This window comes from Lytechinus pictus, chromosome 6 (genome assembly GCF_037042905.1).
Source record: "Lytechinus pictus isolate F3 Inbred chromosome 6, Lp3.0, whole genome shotgun sequence".
Lineage (NCBI taxonomy): Eukaryota > Metazoa > Echinodermata > Echinoidea > Temnopleuroida > Toxopneustidae > Lytechinus > Lytechinus pictus.
The window spans coordinates 24,685,603-24,710,432 of record NC_087250.1 but is presented as its reverse complement, the minus strand read 5'-3'; the positions used below and the strand labels follow the sequence as shown (position 1 = coordinate 24,710,432).

Genomic DNA, 24,830 nt, shown 5'->3' with positions numbered 1-24,830 from the left:
CTTCAAAGTTACTTGGGCGCAAGCACATCACCCGCGTTGCAATGGCCAGATACGCGATGTGTATGTCTACGCAGCCATTGCTTTTGTAGAGTTCCAGTTAAACAATATTTAGGAGGCTTGAGAGACACGTGTGTATAGTTCGAATACTTTATTGGATCTAAACTCATTTGTACAATTAACTCTCATTTTAGCATGGATAGAGAGAGTACTTCATCTCATTGGAATGTGTGGTTACCTGAGCCATCATCTTGTGATGTCTCACACAAAGAAGTATCACAGAAATTATCTAAAGTCCTTTCACTTTAGTATAACTATGATTTCCCAATCATAACAGCTCTGTTGCGCATCATCATAGATACTCAAGATGAAATTGTAAATTGTACAGTCAGACCGCAGGTCCCCATGCTAATGAGCAAAAAGGCCAGATTCATCCAAATCATCTCGGGGCTGAATCCTCCTCCTTGCAAAATCTCGTGATTCGTGAGATTTTCTTTCTCTAATAATTTACCTGTTTTAACCTCTAGATAAATGAAATATCATTGCACCATCAGATAGAGTAAATGTTATTCTTTCACATTGGTCATTTATTTTGTATACAATAGTTTGAGAAATAAGTGAATTTCTGGCCTGAAAATGTGCCTCAAAACTGAATTTTCTTCCTCTGTTTTCTTTTGCAAATTGTGCAAAACTTTTTATTTTGAGCCTCAATGATATATATATCACCATAAAGCTGAACTTCTGTACTTTCTCACAATGCCACTCTTGATATGCGACACCTTTTAATCGGGTCAAGATCACACTTTTCCCACCAAGGTACAAGACGAGATTTCTGAAATTGTGTACTTGCATGAAATCCAGAGTTCTGATTGGCTGGATAAGGTTCACAGAACAACAGGCGCGGGTAGTTTGAGGAGATTACCACATGGGAAGTGTGACCTTCCCATGAGCCCAGGCAGTGGAACCGTTGGAATTTGCCAGTGTGTGGTCCCTTTGACCAATCAGAGTGCAGTATTCTTGTTTTCAAGCTGCTTTATGTACTTGGACAATGAAAAGTGTGATCTTGACCTGATTAAACCAGTTCTTATTTTGAAACCTATACCATTTTAAAGCATACATATTCAGCTTTATCATGATATAAAAATCATTTGGGCTCAAACAAAAATAAAGTGTGAAAATAGCAGCTTTTGTCAGGTGAAAATAATTGTTTTGTAGCATATTTTAGATCACAATTTTAACATATATTACAAAATCTTTGAATAAATTCAAACACATGACCTGAAAGAATGATTCTTCTTCTTTACAATGATACCAGAATCATGAAATTCGATGCACAATTAGAGCAGCAATGACAGAATGAAAAGAGGAGTTTTGGTCCGCATCAAGCTCATTAAATATGCAAAACTTCTCAAGTCATGAATATCACTTGGATGAAACAAGCCACTTTTTTGGGACCTGCCTACTGACTGTGTATCTGAGAGATAAAATGTCATCTCAGAATACCAATTTCATTTTAAAAGATAAAATAAAATATTTCAAAGATAAAATGACCTCAGAATACCACCCCAGGGACATAACTACCTTCTCTACACAAATCTATGGGCAAAATTAGAAAAAAGCATGCAGAGGCTGAAAAGTGTTTCAACATGGGTGGTAAAGAAACCAGCGTACAGCAGATTTGGCTTTATTCAGGCTAGACCACAACAGATTTTATGCACCATGTCTTATCATACAAACATGTCACATATAATTATATACAGGTAAGTTTTTAAATCCTGCAGGACTAACCAAATAAAGATAGTTCCTGCAATCGAAATGATGATGAGATGAATTCTTACTACATGTATTTGCTCATCAAACAGCCAGCCACCAAACCGGGTTTCACAGTGACTGAACCCATTTCAAGCACCCAAGTTTGCACTGCAAATAAAAGCATGACGGCTTGAATATAGAACTATCCATCCATTAACAGGAATGCAAACATAACACTTTACCTCCATGTATCTGGCCAGCAGCATCACACTATTGCTCCATACACCACGATCCATTAGGAAGTTTGCTCTGTAAAAGATGGAATAAAAGAGAAATATGAATCCATACAAGGAATAAAAAACTATGGTGAAATCAATGCTTTTATACACTTAATAAGAGTGTCGCTAAACTAAAGCGAGCTTTAAAATACACCCGTCTGTAATGTGGAAAATGGATTTATTGTTCAAGCAAGAAAAGTGGAAGGTGGTGACTTCACCTTTGACCTTCTGAACTCAAAATCAATAGAATTCCTGGGATCTCTGCTAGCATCATACACACCAACTTATATGAGCCTTGGTTAAGTTAAACTGAAGTTATCACATTTACAAGGACTGCAGAAGGGTAAGATATAACATGTCATTGTGACCTTGACCTTTGATCTTTTGACCCCAAAATCAATACTAATAGGCTTCCTGGGATCCAAGCAAGTACCAAACACGCCAAATTATATGAGCCTAAATTAAGTTAAAACTTAAGTTATCGTGTTTACAAGGACTGCAGAAGGGTATGATGAAAACTTGGCACTGTGACCTTGACCTTTGGACCTCAAAATCAATAGGCTTCCTGGGATCCATGCAAGTATCATATACACCAAATTATATGATCTTAGGTTAAGTTAAACTGAAGTTATCGCATTTACTTGTACAAAGACTTTAGAAGGGTAAGATGAAAACATGTCAGTATGACCTTGACCTCGAAATCACTAGGCTTCCTGGGATCCATGCTAATATCATACACACCAAATTATATGAGCCTCGGCTAAGTTAAACTGAAGTTATCGCAATTACTTGTACAAAGACTTTAGAAGGGTAAGATGAAAACATGTCAGTATGACCTTGACCTCAAAATCAAAAGGCTTCCTGGGATCCATGCTAGTATTATTATATGAGCCTCGGCTAAGTTGAACTGAAGTTATCGCGTTTACAAGGACTGCAGAAGGGTAAGATGAAAACGTCACTGTGACCTTGACCTTTTATCTAAAAATCAATAGGCTTCCTGGGATCCATGCTAGTATCATACACACCAAGTTAGCTGAGCCTAGGTTAAGTTAAACCATGGCTAAACTGAAAATATCACGTTTATTTGTACAAAGACTTTAGAAGGGGAAGATGAAAACATGTCAGTATGACCTTGACCTCAAAATCACTAGGCTTCCTGGGATCCATGCTAGTATCATACACACCAAATTATATGAGCCTCGGCTAAGTTAAACTGAAGTTATCGCATTTACTTGTACAAAGACTTTAGAAGGGTAAGATGAAAACATGTCAGTATGACCTTGACCTCAAAATCAAAAGGCTTCCTGGGATCCATGCTAGTATTATACACACCAAATTATATGAGCCTCGGCTAAGTTGAACTGAAGTTATCGCGTTTACAAGGACTGCAGAAGGGTAAGATGAAAACGTCACTGTGACCTTGACCTTTTATCTAAAAATCAATAGGCTTCCTGGGATCCATGCTAGTATCATACACACCAAGTTAGCTGAGCCTAGGTTAAGTTAAACCATGGCTAAACTGAAAATATCACGTTTATTTGTACAAAGACTTTAGAAGGGGAAGATGAAAACATGTCAGTATGACCTTGACCTCAAAATCAAAAGGCTTCTTGGGATCCATGCTAGTATCATAATCATACACATCAAATTATATGAGCCGAGGTTAAGTTAAACTGAAGGTATCGCGTTTACAAAAACTGCAGAAGGGTAAGATGAAAACGTCACTGTGACCTTGACCTTCCACCTTTTGACCTCAAAATCTATAGGCTTCCTGGGATCCATGCAAGTATCATACACACCAAATTAGCTGAGCCTAGGTTAACCCTAAATCTCCCGGGGTATTTTGATTCTTGTCATTCCCAGGGGGGGGGGGCCATTATGGCCCCCCCTTAAGATCTCGGCCGCCGATCGCGCGAGCGACCCAAAAATTTGCACGCTGGTAGTGTGCGATGTAATCTACAAGGCTGTATGGTAAAATTTTCCAAAATAATGAGATTTTATTTTATATGAATTATGCTAATTTATGCATAAATCATATGTTTTGCTCTAATTCACTAAATAAAGCCCCTAAAATGCTTATTTTTGGTAAAAATATTCTTTGTAGCATTCTTAAAAACGGAAATTAAAAACTTCGGTTTGGAAATCAATTTCTTATGTATTTTATTGTTTTATGAATTTCTTATGTATTTCTTTGTTTTTTTACATTATAGCCCCCCCCCCCCCCCCCCCCGGGAGAATTAGGGTTAAGTTAAACCATGGCTAAACTGAAAATATCACGTTTACTTACAGTACAAAGACTTTAGAAGGGTAAGATGAAAACATGTCAATATGACCTTGACCTCCAAATCAAAAGGTTTCCTGGGATCCATGCTAGTATTATACACACCAAATTATATGAGCCTCGACTAAGTTAAACTGAAGTTATCGCTTTTACAAGGACTGCAGAAGGGTAAGATGAAAACATGTCACTGTGACCTTGACCATTGGACCTCAAAATCACTAGGCTTCCTGGGATACATGCTAGTATCATACACACCAAATTATATGAGCCTAGGTCAAATTAAACTGAAATTATCGAGTTTACAAGGACTGCAGAAGGGTAAGATAAAAACATGTCACTGTGACTTTGACCTTTTGACCCCAAAATCAATAGGCTTCCTGGGATCCATGCTAGTATCATACACACCAAATTATGAGCTTTGGTTAAATTAAACTGAAGTTTTCTTGTCCTTCTTCTCCTTATTCTTCTCTTTCATATTCTTGTACTTCTCCTCCTCCATCCTCCTTATTTTCGTTGTTCTCCTCCTTCCTCTGTCAAATCTCACTGAATTACTGTATATAAGTATACAAGTACATGTATATAAAATACATGGACTCATTCTCATTGATATTGGTCAAGTTTAGGTAAAACTGAAGGATAAATATATGAATTATGCATGCTTTGCATGTTCTAGCACCCACTTCACAATGAGTTACAACTATTGTAAATTTGTAACTACTGCAACTACCATGGTAACATGGTTCATCAGCCAATCAAATGTCAAGATTTTTATGAAACATACAATAAATTCAAGTATACACATACATGTAGATATGATGTCTTGAAGAGTTAGATGTGCAATCCAAAGTATGATAGTCCTGTATTAAATCCAAGTTGGTTGGCTAAGATTCCTTAAATTATAGTTCACAATGATGGCGACGATGAAATTTATGTTGAAGCACGATGAATAGCAAGAGTCACTGTAACGAGTTGAAATGTCCGTGAAGATGATTTGGATGAGGATTAACAGTCAATTTCAGTAATCCAAGTTTTGAAAAGCGTTCATTAAAACGGGTTGATGATCTTGATGAGAACTGAGAATTCCTCTCTCAAAATAACGGCAAACGGTTGATTGATGGCGTGCAAATAATTCCACAGAAGATAAATGTTGTATTCCAGTTGGAAATAAACTATGCTCTGACATAAAGTCTGGTGTAAAACTCTGAGTTCTGATCTGATATGATGAAGTGCTTGAAGAAGCAGCCAGCTTATATATATAAATTTTCACTATTCTGGAAGCTTCTAGTATTGTTACAAAAAAAGAACATTATCCTTCTTTCTAGAATAGTCCACTTCTAGAAGACTCTTATGTCCATGTTTCATGAATCAGATCCATAAACTTTCAAAGTTATTAAGGTAATTCAACAGATACCCCCAACTTGGCCAAAGTTCTTTGACCATAAATGACCTATTATCCTTGGTCTTGAACCTCAGGCAGGATATTCAGTAATGAACGACGAGCCGATGCAGAATCTGCTTTTTGTTGCGTGTAGACATGATTAACTTGCATCGGCTCTCGGTGCAGAATCAGCGATTTTGTACCACCAAAGTAGTGGGTACAGGGTGCAAGCCAATGCAGAATCAGCTTTTTTTTACGTGTAAACAGAAAGCCGATTCAGCATCGGCAATTGGCACGCATTTCATTTTTTCTACCATTATGATGTACCTGTAAGCGCACAGATCCAGCGTTGGTGCGCGGATCATTTCAGGTTTTTGTCCCGGGAGACGATTCTGCTCTGCAAGCTGTGACAGCATTTAAAAACAGAGCAAGATAAACCAAACGCTGATTCTGCATTGGATTTTGGTTCTGAATAAAGCGCCGATGCACGTGTAAACACGATATTGGTGTGGATGAATTCCTGCATGCTGACATTCGGGTTGCCTCTGTACTTGTACCATCTGCCGAACAATGACTCGTCAACCTCGAAATCTCCATCATGGGGGCGTCAACCACGGGCTGTAAACCTCTGCCACATAATGTCGGAAGTGATCTCTGATAAAGTTGACCCAGTCTACCGCCCTCATCGGAGGGAGTTCTTTCAGAAGAAAAGCGTGGATGTATTCTTTATCTTGAAAGTTGAAATGGCTCCGCCTGGAGAAGGAAATCTTTGTGACAGAGAATTCCCAATCTTTTTTGAGTCGTTACTGCACATATATCACACACCTACTCGTTAAATATTTGAGGGAACTTAAAGGAAATTTACCAATTATACATAATAGTAGGCATTTATATTAGGCATTTATAATAATAGCAGGGCCCGCTGGAGAACAGTTTTCAGAACTGAAGTGGCTTCCCTGGGTAAATATACCTATATTATTATTATTATTATATTGCGCAATCTATCTAGAAATGAGGCGCATTGTTATTATTATCATCCTTGCTTTAGTTTGAGCTGCCTTTCAGCGCTCAGTGGATTCAAGGAATTAATCCTGCCAGGTACCCATTCACCTCACCTGGGTTGAGTGTCGCCCAATGTGGATAAATTTCTTGCTGAAGAATATTACCGGTACGCCATGGCTGGGATAATAATGCAATAGCAATAAGGAGAATGACACAAAGAATAATGATAATACAATAATAAATAGTTCTGTATATCGAATATCATATTCTTGTGCACTTTCAAATACTTGGATACCATTAATCCCAGATTTAGCCTGCATCTTTTACAGCTTATTTCAAGGACTGCATCATGCCAGGCATTCATTCACCTGACCAGGGTTGACAGTAACAGTGTGTGGATATATACCTTGCAATCGTCACATTGCTCCTGACTCCCGCCTTAGGCGCCTTTCAATCAGAGGGTTGCTCGGAGCTGTTGTTTTGTCTATTGAAGAAGTGTTGAGCAAGTAGGAGCCTCATTTTCTGTTCAAGTGAAATGTCCTAGAGCACATGGACTAAGATGTTGGTGGCTCTTCATCCGAATCAAACTCCACATCCTGACCTTTGACCCAGTTACCTCCATTGTCTTGGACCCAACCAGAACTGTCAAAACAAAGGCGATACAAAATAAAACAAGAACAACATGAGTGAAAGCAAGAAAGGGATTTACTAGGAGGATGAAATCCAGAATTCCATTTCAGTTTACAATCAATGGAAGCGCAAAGACAGTGAGTCAATCAGCTAAAAAAAGTTGTCAAATGATTAATTCCTCTTTTGTGCCCAAGACAACCGGGGATGCCGGCTTGGCGGCTTCCTCTAACACTCATAGCAAAAAGCCAGTTCGTAGTTCCACTCTGCGCATGATCTGAGGAAGGTCATTGGTACTAAAGTGACATAGTGGTTTAAATTTTAAGTACCATATTTGATGTCTTGATTATTCATATATTCTTTTGGATTGTGTTTTTTCATTTACATCCACGAACGACTGGTAATTCACTCTTTGCCAAGTTCATTGTACAACATGCCCTATTATGCATTCAAAGTAGGACTGCAACAAATACCTTCATAAAGTGTTCATTGGTATGCTATTCTAGTCACCTGGTCTATTCAATTTCTTCATCCTGCTATGTAAGGCATGCTTACATAATATCTTCCTTTGAAATCTGCCTATCATAATGAAAGAAATAAAAGGTAATTTGACCAAAATTGTCCATGAAGTGATTACGAACTGGTCTATCGCCCTTTCCTCCTTCCTTTGCTCTACATGATTCAAGCGCATCCTCCAACCCTAGTCCAACCTAGTCTACAACTGTAGACCCACATCTGCAGTGTGTGTATCACAGCTGATTCAAGGAGTCTGCATAGCAGACTAGGTCTACTAGAGCCTGCAGATCTGGGTCTACAACTTGTTTGACCAATGTACACGAAACGTGTACACAAGGCGGAGCTTGCTGAAACCCTCCGTTGCCAGTAGATACCATGATTGACAGCAGATTTGTGGAAGTAGGGGCAAGAGAGGGATTAGGATCCAGCTGTTCTGACCATTTCTTATCTTGTGGAATTTAAACAAATAGGGTATACTCCTCTTTCATTTTGCTACATACACATAGGATCCATATACATGCATAGATACATATATGAATGTACTTGAGTAGTCAGGAGATGGAATGGTTTGGATGATAGGTCCATGATGATACCAAAGTCTGTAATAGCTCATGGTTATAATAGCATAGGGCATATTTTGAAACATTTTTTGTTACAGCAAGGAACGTGTATGGAACTAATACAGTATATGAATGTGTAGAAGATGCCCTGATCACCCCCCGGGTCTTTTATAAGTGACATGGAATAAACCTTGTCTTTTTCTTTCTTTCTCTTCCTTTCTTTCCTCTTTTTCTTTTTTCCTCTTTTCATTCTTCTTGATTTTTTTTTCTTTTCCTCTTTTCTTCTCTTTTGTTTTCTTTCTTTTTTCTCTCTTCTTTTTCTCTTTATATCTTCCTTTCTTTCCTTTCCTTTCTTCCTTTTTCTTTCTTTCATTCATTCATTCATTTTTTCCTTCCTTTTTTTTTCATTTTTATCTCTTTCTCTCTCTCTCTCTTTCTTTCTTTCATTCTTTCCCTTCCTCCTCCTTTCTTATTTTTTCTAATTTTATTTTCATTTTTATTTCATTTGCTCTCTCATTCTTCTTCCTTTCCTCCAATGTCCTGTTTTTTTAAATGTTATTTATCATCCTACGTGTATCTTTATCATTTCTACAATATAATGGAACTGATTGATTAAAGGACAAGTCCACCCCAACAAAACTTGATTTGAATAAAAAGAGAAAAATTCAACAAGCATAACACTGAAAATTTCATCAAAATCGGATGTAAAATAAGAAAGTTATGACATTTAAAAGTTTCGCTTCATTTCACAAAACAGTTTGATATGCACATCTCAGTCGGTATGCAAATGAGGGAACTGATGACATCACTCACTCACTATTTCTTTTGTATTTTATTATATGAAATGTGAAATATTTTTATTTTCTTGTCATTGTCATGGTGAAATGAAGTTTCATTCCTCCCTGAACATGTTTAACATTTTATGCTTCAGGCAAAGAGGTCCTAATCATTAAATTCGTAAAAATTGAAATATTGTGTAATTCAAACAATAAAAAACAAAAGAAATATTGAGTGAGTGACATCATCGACTCTCTCATTTGGATGTAACTGGCTCGTTCATATAACTATTTTGTTAAAAATAAGCGAAACTTGGAAATGTCATAACTTTCTTATTTTACATCCGATTTTGATGAAATTTTCAGCATTGTGCTTGTCTGATCTTTCTCTATTGATTCAAATCAACATTTTTCTGAGGTAGACTTGACCTTTAATGAACCAAACCGTTTTCTAAAGTACAAAATAAGAAATTATATGAAATTTTAGCATGCAACATTAACCTTATGTACTACTCACATAAGATATGACTTGTTCTCCTTTCTTATACCCTCTTTATTTCATCCCCTTCCTTTCCTTCTTGTTATCTTTTCTTTCTCTTTCTCTTTGTCTCTTTTCTTCTTTTCCGTTCCTTCTTCTTACATCTTAATAAATTAAGTTTTGTTTGCCCTGCCATTAGCATTTAGTTTCACATTTTCTTTATAATTCTATTCTTTCGACTTCAATGTTTCCTTCTTCATTAAGCCTATTGTGAATGTTTTGATGTTTTGTTTTATGGCTAATATCAAATAAAGATAAATTATATATATTTCATTTACAGATGAGATTCAGACATCCCCATTGCACATGAAATACAGGAGCCGCGGAAGCGGGGGGGGGGGGGGGGGGTGACCCCACTTTCAAAGCCGTGTACATAATCATAAAAATGACCATATGATTGTGATTTTTTGCGTCATCAGCCCCCCCCCCCCTACTTTGAAAACCATTTCCACGGCCCCTGAAATATACACTGTTCATCATCACACCGGACACCTCGGGCCCACCCTGGATCCGCCTATGAAATGCATTTTTTTTTAGAAGAAGTAGCATACAGCAGTGGCGTACCTAGGATTTTCCACAGGAGGGGAAAATTTGCCCGCCAAAAAATTTGACAAGCAAAAAAAAAAGAAAGAAAAGGTCCTCAATCGAAAATAAAGGTTTTCGTACCAGAAAAAATATTGACATGCAAAAAAAAAGAAAAAGGCCTTCAAGTTTGTCAGGGGGGGGGGGCAATAAAGGTCTTTCAAGCTCGTCAGGGGGGGCAGGGATATGTCTTTTGTATGGGTTGTGGCTCGTCAGGGGGGGGGGCAGATTGCCCCCCCCCCCCCCATAGGTACGCTAGTGCACTACAGCCAATATAACTGGTAAGCACATATTTAACAGACAACAACAAAAAATTACCTACTTTCCACAATTCAAATCCAACAAATTAATATTTTGAAACAAAATAATTATCCTTCAAAGCAATGGGGCATAGTACATGTAAGCAGTTTGCACTAATGAGTAAAGCATCAAGGCATATAGCTCCCGGGCATACCAATATGCAACTTTCACATCTTTGGCATCGACATTGCATGTGTTGACAAAGCTAATTGTTTTCATATTCAGTTCATTCAGCAGGATTGGCTGATTTAAATCACTGTGATCATTTTTTTCAAATCATTGATTTAAAGGTCATATCCACCCCAGAAAAAAAGAGTTTAATTGAATAAACATAGAGAAAAATCAAACAAGAATAACGCTGGAAACTACATCAAAATCGGATGTAAAATAGTTTATGATAACATTTTAAAGTTTCGCTTATTTTTCACAAAACAGGTGGGTGTTTTATAAAGCTGTTCGTAAGTTAAGAGCGACTTTAAGAACGATTCGAGATCCTTTCTTGTGGTAAATTGTATATACATTGGCGATGATTTATCGCTTAAGAAGTGTTCACCAGTCGTTCTTTAAGTCGCTCTTAACTTGTGAACAGCTTTATGAAACGGCCCCCAGTTATAATGACAATTCAGTGATATGAAAATTAGAGAGTCGATGATGTCACTCACTCACTATTGCTTTTGCATTTTTACTGTTTGAATTATACAACATTTCAATTTTTACGAATTTAACAAATAGGACCCTCTTGTTTGAACTACAAAATGTTAAAACAATGTAATCCCACATGGTCAGGGAGGAATGATTTTTTTTCATAAAAATATTTCATATTTCACATAATAAAATACAAAAAAAAATGAGTGATGTCATCGCCCTAATTTGCATACCGACAAGGATTTGCATATAACCACGGTTTTGTGAAATTAAGCAAAAATTTTAAACGTCATTACTTTCTTCTTTTATATCGGATTTTGATGAAATTTTCAGCGTTATGCTTGTCTGATTTTCTCTTACTATTCAAAGCAGCTTTTTGTTGGGGTGCATGACTTTTCCTTTAAATCACTTCCATTGAAACATGTACAAATTATTTGGGATTTTTTATTGTTTGTGGCAGTTTTACTTTTTAAATTAAAAAGAGAAAGATTTTACCAACTTTATATCATGAGAACAGGAATAAATCCTTCATATCTACTCAGAACAATTGAAATCAAATCAATGAAATCAAGTCAATCTTGCAAAACCAAAGATGAACATGTAGCCTACATTATACGCGACCCCTACTCAACTTGTATGTATGAGTAGACTTTGTTAATAGTAAAACAAATTTCTTGTTTCTTTATGTCAAAATTCAAAAGTGTTTTAGAGGGCAGTTTTCAAGAAAGTAAAGGAACTCTGAACTTATTAGGCTGAATCTCAACATGATAGATTTTTTCCAGGATGGGTTATGGATCCTATACTAGAAAAAGCCTGTTCAGACATTCTGAGTAGGATTGTGCTTCATTCAGCCAGTTCACTGAAAAAGGTTCAGTAATTAAGTACATGTACATTTATTTTAAAATATGTATGAATGTTCTTGGCAAAGGGCACTAACATGACTAAATCATAACAACTATACATTTTAGTGCCCTTTGCCAAAATGATTTATGTTTGTACATTTTTAAGTGAATATTTTGAATTGAGTACAATAAAAGTAAAAATCGGCAACGTCCCTGCTTACCCAATACACCGATATTTTAACATTTCTATTCCTTTACATGTTCCTGTATTCAAATAAATAGGCCGACACAGTAGTATAAGGGAACCCGTTTTCTTATTTTAGCAAAACTGCTGCTAAAATACTAGTTTTCCAGTTTATTGTAAACGAAATCATTTAATTAACTTGCAAGTTTGTCAAAACTTTGCAAGCCAATGCTTTGAAACAGTCAAATAGTTCCAACTATGGCTCAAAGAAGAACTTAAAGGAATTGTCCAGGCTGGAGAAATTATGATACATGTATCAATAAATAAAGTAAAATTCACAGAGTAAAATACTGAAATTTGATCAAAATCGGATAACAAATAACAAAGTTATTGAATTTTAAAGATTTCTTTTCGATTATTCCGGTAAAACATTTCTAGGCATGTCTTCATGAATATCCGTTAGTTGGGCTTATGATGGCATATCTCCACTTGTTCTTTTGATTATGATTATGTGAAATTAGGTTTATTAAAAAGGAATTTACCAATAACTAAAAACAATTGAATTGGCAACTAATTAAGTACATTAGTTATTTATTGCCGCAACTTATTTCATCATAATGGAGACACATTATTTACACATGTATAAAAAAAATGAAACAATTATGATTTCATGTTATAAGAAAAAGGAAAGAGGGGATGTGACATCATCAACCCACCAAATGAAAATTCATGACGATGTAAATATAACTGTTTTCACAAAATACTGATAAACTTTAAAATACAATAACTTTGTTATTTGTCATCCAATTTTGGTGAAATTTTCATCATTTTACTCTATTTATTTAGATCTGAATATTTTCAGCCCGGTCCATTCCTTTAAGGTTGATACAAACAAAAATAAATGCAGTCGGTCAAAGCTTTGAAAGCCAATGCTTTGAAACAGTCGTTCCAACTGTGGCTCAAAGAACAACTTGGGGTTGAAACAAACAAAAGATAAATGCAGTTTTCTTTAACATGTATGATCTTCAATCCTTGACCTGAAAATAAAATTTAAACAATATATCTCTTTGGAGAACTTGAATCTCTGAGTCATGGAATTCTTCCAAATAAACTGATCCTCATTAAATACCAAGAGCTTTGAAAATGAGCACCAACTTTGCATGTTTGCAGCATTAGCTGTACCAAGACAGTTCCTTTGAACCAATAAGTAGAAGCTCTCTACATGTACTTTAGACACAGCAGAAAATGTCAGCTTCTTTATGGCTTTAATATTTTCTATAAATTATATTTTGACTGGATTTGATTATGAAATAGTTAAGAATAATTTTGGTGGTGAAATGCATAATTTTAAAATTGATGTCAGTGTGAAGGGTTATATTTTGGGTGTTTGCACTTTGTTAAAAAAAATTTGTTAGAAAAAATCAGATTGAAATTTAAAAAAATCTTATTTAAATCAAATAGATCCGATTTAGGTTTATATAAAAAAATTGCCAACATTTTCATTCAGCATACTTTTGAGTTTGAAAGTACCTGATTATCACATACATTATGGCTGGCATAAAAACACTTTTAATACAAAGGTGAACGAATGTTGCTGGGCATGACAACTTACACAAGGCTAATTAAGGCTAATTAATATCAAACTGAGCTAACATAACAGTAAAACAGGTTGAATACAGTAGCATGGAGAAGTGACTACAAATACAAGGTCCAATCAAGAAACTATGGTTAGAAGTTAATTCCAAACAGGAACAAAATAAAACATAGCTATCCTGTTTGATTAAAAGTATGATAGTTTACAAACTTACAATCGTGAAATTTAAGATTTTCATTTTGTAAACTATCATATTTAATATTTAAGTTCTGAATTTTATGAGAATGGTGTTTTTGAGTTTGATATTTTGGGTTTTAAGTACCATATGATAAATGTTTTAAGGAATACTGGTTTAATTTACAAACTTAAGCTTAGTTTGCTTCATAAAAATCTGATAACTTTATACCATTCCATGATTTTCTCTTATTTAAAATATTGCAATACCAATGTAACCTCATATGAATTGGACTCAATATTCAAAAGAAATGTTTAAGAATAATTACCTATTCTAATAACCTAACACCATCCGCACCTTTATTTAATAAGCGAGAACTCACAATATTTATCTATAAGTTCAAGAAGAGGTAGTTGTTACCCATGTAGTTTTCAGATCTTTTTCAATGCAATAATCAAGTTCATAACCATAATACCCGTTCTTCCAATAAATTTCATTTATGGTCTATTAGGTCTATAGTCACGAAGCTGAGTTATGTAGGTCCTTAACAATGGAATGAGATTCCCCAAATAATAACTAATTCACAATTTATATATTCTTTTAGAAAACAGTATTCAAATTTTCTAGTAAATTATTATTAATTCTCACACATGATATCAATGCATACTTGTAACGTATCTACCCCCCTCAACTCGTGTTTTTTTCTCCGTTTTATATACACTATTAACTATAATGATATGATATTCTGTTTTGTATTAATGTTGTTTTGTTTTTACTATGTTTTGGCGAGCCTCACATGTTTCTTATTACCTTCATGGGAAGCCACGCAATTTATTTTTATTATCTAATCACATTATTTGATGTTTCCTTGTATTTTTATCCTATTTGCGAAATAAAGATTGAATTGAATTGAATATATATAGAGAGCTATGATAAAACCATCCACTATTTTGGGCCATGGAGCAAGGTTTTGGCCATACATGCAGCTGCTCAGTGGAATGTCATATGTAAACACTGTCTGATGGCCTGAGCGAGGGTATTACATAATAACCCTGCTCATGGCTCTGTGGTTGAAGTAGGGGATTATCTATACTCCTCAGTGGTCATAAAATTTGGTTTACAGACAGATGAAGTTATCCAATGAAAGCTCTCTGAAATTTTGGGTGGGTGGGACTTATTTTGACCGTGGGAACAAGATTTCCAAAGAAGAAGCAGACTCTGAAATGGCTCGCTTCGCTCGCCCTTTCAGGCTGGTTTGCTTCGCAAACCAGCTGCAGATCCCACTTCACGAGCCATTCAGAGTCTGCATAGCAGACTAAGTCCAACCCTCCATCTCCACTTATAAAGATATTCATCAACTAGAAAAGTGTTATTATAGACTCCCACAGTGTGATATCATAATTTTCTTTTTGTGCAATACAGCATATTCATGACCAAATGTCCAGACAGCATGATGACTAAAATCCACACACCAAATTTAACAAAAATTGTTCGCGGTGGCCCAAGGTATGGCAAAATGAGTGAGGCATAGGCCCTTCTGAAATCAATGTATCTAGCTTGTTTCATTATGTTTGGAAGATTTACACTCATTAATTTCAATGAGGCAAAGCGAGAGGACATACAGTCACACTTTGGGCCCTCATAGACCGATTCCCGACAAATTTCAATGCCTGATGTATTTAATGCTTCGTCAAAATGTGGTATTAAAACCAGTGAAATGTGAAAAAGGTATTTTGTGACATCATTGCTTCGGTACTTCATACATACCTGGTAAGCTCTAAGTATCTCTGGATTTCTTTCTTCTTTTCATCTGTCATCTTTGATTTGCTCTTCTGCTTTGTCTTTACTGGTCTTTGTTTAGTCCTTTCTTCCTCTACTCTGGCCCCTCTTCTGCAGTCCTGGAGATCCTTCAAACCCTGAGGCTCCAGGGAAGTCCCTTGGCCACACCTCTGGATACCCCTTACACCCTGAGGGCGTTTGTGTGTCCCTTGACTACACCCCTGGAAACCCCTCACAAACTCAGGCTTCGGTGCAGGTCCTTGTCCATGCTGCCGTGAACCCTTCTCTCCACCATCTACATCTAACCTGAAATCCTGTTGCATGTTGCCACATGGCGATTCCCTCTGGAAGAAGCTGCCTGGAGTTGCTTTCATGGTCCTCTCATCTTTGACCTGTCTAAGCTTGGTAGAGCTAGCATAGCCACCAACATCTGAGTTCTGTGTACTTTGGAATTCCCTTATGAATTCAACCGAGTTCTCAACCTCACCTCCAGACAATTGATCTTGAATGGAAAGGGATGATTCATTGTAGGAACCCGGGGATGAGGTTGTCTCTGGCTTTCCTGAATTAGGTTTAGGATCTGGTTGTTTTGAAGGGTTTGCTTCATCACTCATTGCATTCCTCTTTGCTTTTGAAACGTATGGTCTGATTTGAAAGCTGGAAACTCCTGGAGCTTGAGTCTGAAGGTTAGACTTTAAACCAGGCTTGAGACCTGCCTTTCGAGGAGCAGTAGTAGGGCCGGCAATAGCAACATGAGGGTGATCATTCGAAAAGCCTGGTTGAGTAGCGACAGTTGTAGCATGTTTATGGGAAAAATGTGAAAGATCTTGGTCCCGATTGGCTAGATTTGAATTCCCTGCCGTCTGATTGGTTGAACTGATCTGCCGAATGGATTGGAAGAATAGCTTGTTCTTTGACTTCTTTTGAGGTCTGTAAAGATGAATAAAATAAAAAAATAGAAGTGACTCTGCCTAAATCGTTTCTAGCAGGACGACAGAAATCTGTTTGAACTCAGAAAAATATCATGTAGGCCTAAAAGAAATATGTTTTGCATAATCATATCTAAAAATGGCGAATACTCGACTTATGGAAGGTCAACTTATGCAAGTTTACCTGAAACATGTGATTCAAACTATCTCGGTGCTGTTTCATAAACTTTCATTTATGAATGATTTTATGCACAACTGGTGACATGTTCTTAGCTTCTAAATCAAGTTCTCAATCACTTGGACTCATCAGCTAGTTATATTTGTAAATCTGACCTCCGTAGATTTACATTGTCGATATTGACAAGCATTTACGATCAGTCTTGCATTTTATAAAAAGGCTCACTAATTTGAGAGTATGGGCATTTGGTGAAAAACCAGTGTAGCACATCATAAATGCAACAGTTTGTATTATCCTGGAAATGACCCTTTTTTTTTCATACTAACCCCCTGATCAAATTACCTGTGAAAGAAATATAATAGCCCTTCTGTAGCAAGATAATAATCTCCCTTTAGAAAGTAGACTCACCCTTCATTTTTGTGTGTATGACAAGGATTGTATGGAGCTTCCTTCAGCAGTGTGTGTCTTTTGGCCGCTTCCACTTTCAGCAATAGGGGGGATGGCTCAGTTTCCTTTATTAGAAAAACGAGCAAACAAAAGATTATGATTTCACAATGTCTTTATTCTGTTTTATTACTCTAAATAAGATGTCATAATGCTATTCATCTCACCTTCATTCACAATTTCGACTAAATTCTCTCTGTACATTGAATATACAAGTAACTTTGCCTAAACTTATTCTATTGAGATCATTGAAAATTGTTTGACTTAATTGAAATTCAAAATGACAAAGCTATACAACAGAGGCTTTGCAAAATCTGGTAAAAACATTGCTTCAATTGGGTGAATGAGTTCAGCTTATGGAAGTTTACCTGCATGATTGTCAGATACTGTATATTCAAGTTTGTACAAGATCATTAGGGGGATCCATTTTGTGAAAAATTTGGTTTTTGTCAACAAAAAAATTCAAATGTGGAAGGCTCAACATTACCTCCTCAAAAATTTTCTAAACACAAAGGCATTTGAATTCCCAAAGCAGTCGACAATTACCTTTTTTGGTATTTACTTTTTGGAAAGGGGGGGGGGGACCCTAACCCCGAGGTAACACCCAACGTACCCCTAGATCATTTGACCACGTGGGTGTTTCATAAAGCTGTTTGTAAAGTTACAAAAGACTTTACACATGACTGGAACATGTTCTTAGGTCATAGATCAATTACATAGGGATATATCACATAGCAAAAGAAAGGATCACCAGTCGTGCATAAAGTCATTTGTATCTTACGAACAGCTTTATGAAACATCCAACTGGACTGGTCATTTATAATTACCTGATTCTTTCCTTTCTGACTCTCTCTCTTGATTTCTTCTTCTTGTCTTCTCTTCCTGACCAGCAAAGCGAGCTCTCTCTTCTTTGCAAAATGATTTTCAGTAGCTACAGAAAAAAAATAAAATTAAATGATGTATTGGAATTATTAAACACCTTTTATACTTGGAGCAATTCCCTCATTTGTTTTTTTTTTTATAAAGATTACCTATTTAGCTTTAACAGTAGGCCTAATTGTTTTTATGTATTCCACCATCATACACTATTTGAAAAGTGTTTTTTTGTTGCTTCAAAACAAAAAGGCAAATTAGATGTGCTTAAATTACCAATGATCTTTTATGCTTATTTTGCAATATATATAAATTATACCTTTATATATAAATATGTATAATCAATATATTTTTATATATCTAGACACCAAGTTATATTTAGCACAGTGTATTACAGGGGTCCTTGAACGCATTTAATAAGGGATGACACAGTACATACCATGTTGATGTTTCTTTCCAGCTCGGTGAACTGTCAGCATATCAACCGTGTCGAAGACTGGTTTATAATGGCAAACCGTACACGCATACCTGGGTGTTCAAATGATAAAAAGCAGTAATTAAGCAATAACTATGTTCTGATAGGGTTCTTAATCATCTCGGACAGGACCTTAAGCCATAGGTCCTCTGGTTGCTTGCTAATAGGAATTAATGCTTTCTTAGCAAAAATCCTCACCATTTACCATGTTTTTCTCTTACAACCAGCTTTATCAAGAATTGACTGGCAGGACGCCATACTAAGGAAGTTAGCCATAATAATGTAAATCTGTATAAATAAATTTAAGCTAGAATAAAAAAAAAAAAAAAACACTTTGACAATGGTTTGGCGAAAATAAATCTAAGAATGGGACATTTCAGTTTTTTTGTTTTATGACATAAAAAGTAAGCAGCTTCCCCACATGTCATTTGACATATTAAAATGCTATATATATATTTTAAGGAATTTGAAAATAATTCAATAAAAATCTCAAGCATTCAATATACCATCAGACAATGACAAACATATACTTGCGATCATCATAGAGTCATTTCTCCAGGAGAAAGTGTCTTCCCTTGACTCTCTTCATACTACTGGGCCCGATTGAGGTCAAGGCCGACCAAAAGTGGTCTTGAGGCCAGCCTCGACTCCATTATTTGAGTTTGCCTGACATACCAACCTTCCATTGCTCATAAGCATTGCTTCATCATCTGGGATATCCTTAGCCAACAGTTCAGCTACTCTCCGTTTCTACAAATTAAAACACAAATAAAAATAACATCAAACTTTTTAACACAGACACACTGGTTAAGATAAAAATTTCATTTTCACTACGAAGCCTGGGTGGGGGATCATACACTCATTAGAAGGTGGACACTATATTTATTTCATTTATTATTATTTTATTTATTGGTATAATATAGTACACATTTGCTAACAGAGCTGAAAAGTCCAATTTACAATCTCATTACAATAATAATACAAAGTAAAATCAGGTAGATCAGTACAGTGTACAGAATTGTAGGGTTTAAATATAGAATTTTCATCAATTATGTAAATCAACTTACGATATATACAATATGGACTTTCAAAATAGAGTTTAGTAATCATCCTATTTCAGAGTACCCTACACAAAGATGTTAACACCAAGTAATGCTTAAAATATTCTACTTTTTGTGATAAGTTGATATATAATTGAAAAGTATACCCTTTTCCCTTCAATATTGATGATATACCTATTTTAATGTATGCCTGTCTGTGAAAAACAATAATTTGTGTACAAGCATGGTTTTCACCTTGTAATGACCAGGGGCGGAAATCTCTCCCAAAAGGTAGGGGACAAGGGCTGGAAAATTTGACAAGCAAACAAAAAAATGTTATCACCCCAAATTTAAGGTCATTTCGACGAAAATAAATTTGACAAGCAAAAAATAAAAGGTTATCATCCCATTTCGCCCTAAAATACATGTTTTATTTCGATTTTGAATGATGCATTTCTTTTTATCATAAAAGACCACAAATAGTAAGGGGACATTTAATAGTGTGTCCCCCCCTACTATTTTGAGTAGGGGGGGGGGGGGACATGTGCCCCTGGGATTTCTGCTCATCATAATGACAATGCTCCTTGTTGAGATCATCAGCCAAAATTTGCTACACCATTATGATTACATTGGACATAAATGGGAATTTCAAGCAATCTAGGGCCTTTTTGCTTTGTTTTTTAGGCGCTTTATACTTTTGTTCAGAGGGAATCATCCCCGAGTCCCTGGGCATTTTTTCCCTTGTATTTAAAATGAGATTGAAGATTATTTTATTGGTCAATGTATTTGTATGCATACAAAGAAATTTGGTTTCCAAATGGCTTTATAAATAAGAATACACAAAGACGAAAAAATACAATAGGATCTATATCATAATATAAAATTGTACATCTAGGCTTAAACAAAACAAAGTGATAACTTAATTTTTAATTATAATTTATTATACTTCATTTAATAACCTGTAATACAAACCTTAAGAAGGTTCAACTGTGAACCATCATCTCCTTCTCTCTTGAATGACATCTTGATATTATGGTATCTGCAAATGAGGGACAGAGAAAAAAAAAGAAAAAAAAATGGGTAGGATTAATTAAGCTAAACTTTTTTTTTCTGATAATCAAATCAGACCGGAGCAATGTCATAAATATGCAAGACTTTTCTAAGAATTATGGCGCCTGCATGTAATTTCAGTGAAAGTCTTCAATTTGGGAGACAACTGTCTTCAATTTTGTTTTCATTAAGTACTTGCAATTGCAAAAAGGAATTAATTTTTGGATTTGGTGGCAAATGAAAAAATGTGATATTGATGAGCAGATAGTATATTAATTAAGCTAAACCCAATGGCTTCAGTATAATGATGAAATTGAATCTGATCTCTCTAAACACAGGTCTCTCCTCACTGAACGCAGGAACAAGAAAATAGGCAACCTCACAAAGAAGCGACAACGGTCAAACAGATTTAGACGACATACCAACAACAATGATGTATCCCCCATTTGGTTGTTAATCTCTCATCCTCCCCTCTCTCCCAAGCAGAAACCTCTCTTCTCTCTAAAGGTCTCAAGTTTTGCCCCACGCCACCAGAAGTTGAACAGATAGCTCTCAGCCAAGACCTCTCTACATTCTATCGCAGGATACGTCTCAAAGAGTTCTTTTTAGATGCACCCCCTTCTGATCCCGAGCCCTTCTACAAGAAAAGCACATGGATTCCACCTAAGAATAGAGTTCCTTCCCTTGAAACTTACATCCAAGCTGTCTCATCCCAAGTTCGCTCCACAGATACCCTCGACACCAGAGCACATGACAACCTTCCTCGAGAAGAACGCCAGGCTCTCTCATCACTCAAAAACAGGTCCGACATCATCATCAAGCCTGCAGACAAAGGATCAGCCGTCGTTGTTATGGACCGCCAGCAGTACATCGATGAAGCCATGAAACATCTCAATAATCGATCTCACTATGCACTCCTTGATTCTGACCCTACAGATCCAATCGACACTGAATGACATGAAAGAACGCGAGTATCTCTCTGAGAAGGCCCACAAATTTCTCTCCCCTACTAATGCTAAACCTGCCCGCTTCTATCTCCTCCCGAAGATCCACAAACCTGGCAACCCCGGTCGACCCATCCTCTCAGGAAATGGTTCCTCAACAGAGAACATCTCCCTTTTTGTTGATTACCACATTAAGCCCCTTGTCTCACGTGCACCCTCTTACATCCACGACACTCCAGACTTTCTCAGGAAACTAAATGACATCAAGGACCAGATACCCGAGACTGCGATCATCGGCACTTTCGATGTTTCTTCACTGTACACCAGCATTCCCCACGACGAAGGTATCCAAGCATCATGTGAAGCCTTGGCCGCCAGTGGCCATTCCAGTCCCCCCATATCCGATATCAAATCTCTGATGTCTCATGTACTAACAAAAAACAACTTCACATTCATGGGCAAGCACTACCTACAGATATTCGGTACAGCAATGGGCACCCGGATGGCTCCTTCATTCGCCTGTCTCTTCATGACGAAGCTGGAACAGCAGATGTTAGATTCAGCCCCCTGTCGCCCATGGATTTTGTGGCGTTACATAGACGACATTTTCTTCATCTGGACCAGGGATGAAGACAGCCTCCATACATTCATTGACCACATCAATTCCTTCCACAGGACCATCCAATTCACTTCTGATTTCTCCCAACAGGAAACCCACTTCCTTGATGTTACAGTCCAGAAAAAGTCTAATGGTATCACCACTACCCTATACTCTAAACCCACAGATACCCACCAGTACCTCCACTCATCCAGCTGCCACCCCCGTCACTGCAAAACCGGCATCGCTTACAGTCAAGCCCTCAGACTTCGCCGTATCTGCTCCGAGGACCCTGATTTTTCCTTCCATGCCAGGAATCTGCAGAAACATCTCTGTGCTAGGGGCCACGGGGCCAGGGCAGTCCAACTGGCAATTAACAAAGTTCGTTCTCTCCCCAGATCTGAAGTTCTCAAACCAAAAAGTGACAAGGAGACCACCGACAGAATACCGCTTGTGACCACCTTCCATCCCAATCTACCCCCTCTCCGCAAAATCCTGTTTGATAACCACCACATTTTACACACTTCTGATCGTCTCCAACAGGCCGTTCCCGATACTCCCCTTCTAGCATACCGACGCCCACCGAATCTCAGGGACCTCATTGTTCGTGCTGAAGTGCCCTCCCTCACTAACCATTCTTCTCCCATACAGCATGGCACCTTCAAATGCACCAGCAACAGGTGCATCATATGTGAAATACACCTTCACGAGGGCGATACTTTCACCAGCAACTCTACCAGCCTGTCTCACCAAATCAAGGGCAACATCACATGCACTACCACTAATGTTGTATATCTCATCACTTGCAGAGTTTGTAGGGTACAATACATAGGGGAAACCAAGACCACACTCAAGAAACGATTCTACGGGCACAGATCCACCGTCAACACAGCAAAGCTGGACACTCCAGTTGGCCGCCATTTTAACCTCCCCAACCACTCCATCACTGACATGATGCTACAGGGCATCGAATCTTTAGGTACCCGTCCTGACTCAGTCCGTACTAGCAGGGAGAAGCTCTGGATGAGACGACTTCGCACCACCCAACCTCATGGCCTGAACATCCAAGAGGGGAACGACTGATTTTTCTTTCCTATCCACTTTCAATTTATATATACATATAATTTTTCCCCTCAGCTCTTTTGAATAGTTACATTATAGTTTCTTACTCTACTTTCCTCCCATATCTCATACAAGCTCAGCTCCAATTTTTCCTTCCTTATTCAGGCGATATAATAATTATTATATATATATATATATATATTTGTTTTTTCTCCACTCACCTCTTTTAGATTTACCACATTTGCTTATTTACATGTATACTATGGTTTCTTCATAATACACCCCCTCTCTTCTATATTTGCTTTTACCTTTTTAGGCAATTTGCTTCCTCTTTTTCACATATACAGATTTTTTTTTTTTTTTCTTTCCTACTATATAGTCTTATGTTTTTTCCCGTCACACCTAGCGGATTACCATATCAGTTACACCATATGTGTATATATTTATATATTTTTTCATATACATTTCTTTTTTGGATATATTTATATACATATCACTTATAGATACATATTTACACTTACCTTCTTCTCTTAGTTTGTTTAATGCTTTATCATATATACTTATATGTCTTTTGCACATTATCAGTTGTTCCCCATTCTTTTTCTTCTTTTTTCCCCCCACTCTTATGCACCAGTTTATTAAGCCTTTCTTTGTAACCTGTTTGACCCACCTCTCACTAATTCTCTAGTTATTCATCCCTCTATCACTGTTTTGTTCCAGATCCTGTTTGATGTTGCCTGCCTCATTATCTTAATCCCTCTTGGCCTTACTTACACTAACTTCCCTTTGTGTCTGCCTACTCCTTTTCTTTCATCCCCTTCACTAACCTGATTGGTCTTCTCTACTCACTAATGCCCCTTTTGTCTCCTTGTTTCTAGTGTTGCTGTAGCTTGTTTGTGGTCTATATTATGCTTGTTCCACTTTATATGTTTGTCATTTTGCCTCCGACGAAGATTCTGCTAGGATCGAAAGCTTAGGCCCCTTTTTGACTTTATAATTTACTCCATTGGCTCTCTTTTATTAGATAAGCAGTTTTCAGCAGCTTCTTTTTGCCATTGAGCAGATAGTATAGTGAGTGATTGTATTGCCGACCGGCCTTGTATTACCGAACGCGCACATCGTGGCGTCAGAAAATAATTTCATACTTTGCAACATTCTTCCAAAGGGAACTTGAATAAAAAGAAAATGGTCCAAAACACATTTTCAAAGTATCAATATTCTAAAAATAATAAAATATGGCAAAATAGCTCATCAGTAATTTTGTTGTTTTCTCAACTTTTCCCATAGAAAACACACGTTCTGTAATACGATACTTTTTTCAAGTGACCAAAATATTTTACATGCGAAGAGGGGTCCGATTGGAAGCTAATATCGTAAAAAGGAAAAACTATTTTGGCAAAATTTTTAGGTATTTATATTTTAGGTAATTGA

General features: G+C 36.8%; 1 protein-coding gene across 1 annotated transcript; it reads right to left on the bottom strand.

Moving 5' to 3' along the window:
• Window positions 1-3: 3 nt before the first annotated feature.
• LOC135154566 (sodium channel modifier 1-like) lies at window positions 4-20,779 on the bottom strand. Its single transcript, XM_064101264.1, has 9 exons — window positions 20,718-20,779; window positions 19,385-19,455; window positions 18,670-18,758; window positions 18,185-18,288; window positions 17,322-17,425; window positions 15,795-16,736; window positions 7,095-7,330; window positions 1,228-2,058; window positions 4-799 (listed from the first exon to the last, which is right to left on the bottom strand). The coding sequence occupies exons 1-7, from the start codon at window positions 20,766-20,768 to the stop codon at window positions 7,243-7,245; spliced, it is 1,449 nt and encodes a 482-aa protein (XP_063957334.1). The 5' UTR covers window positions 20,769-20,779; the 3' UTR covers window positions 4-799; window positions 1,228-2,058; window positions 7,095-7,242.
• Window positions 20,780-24,830: the final 4,051 nt, after the last annotated feature.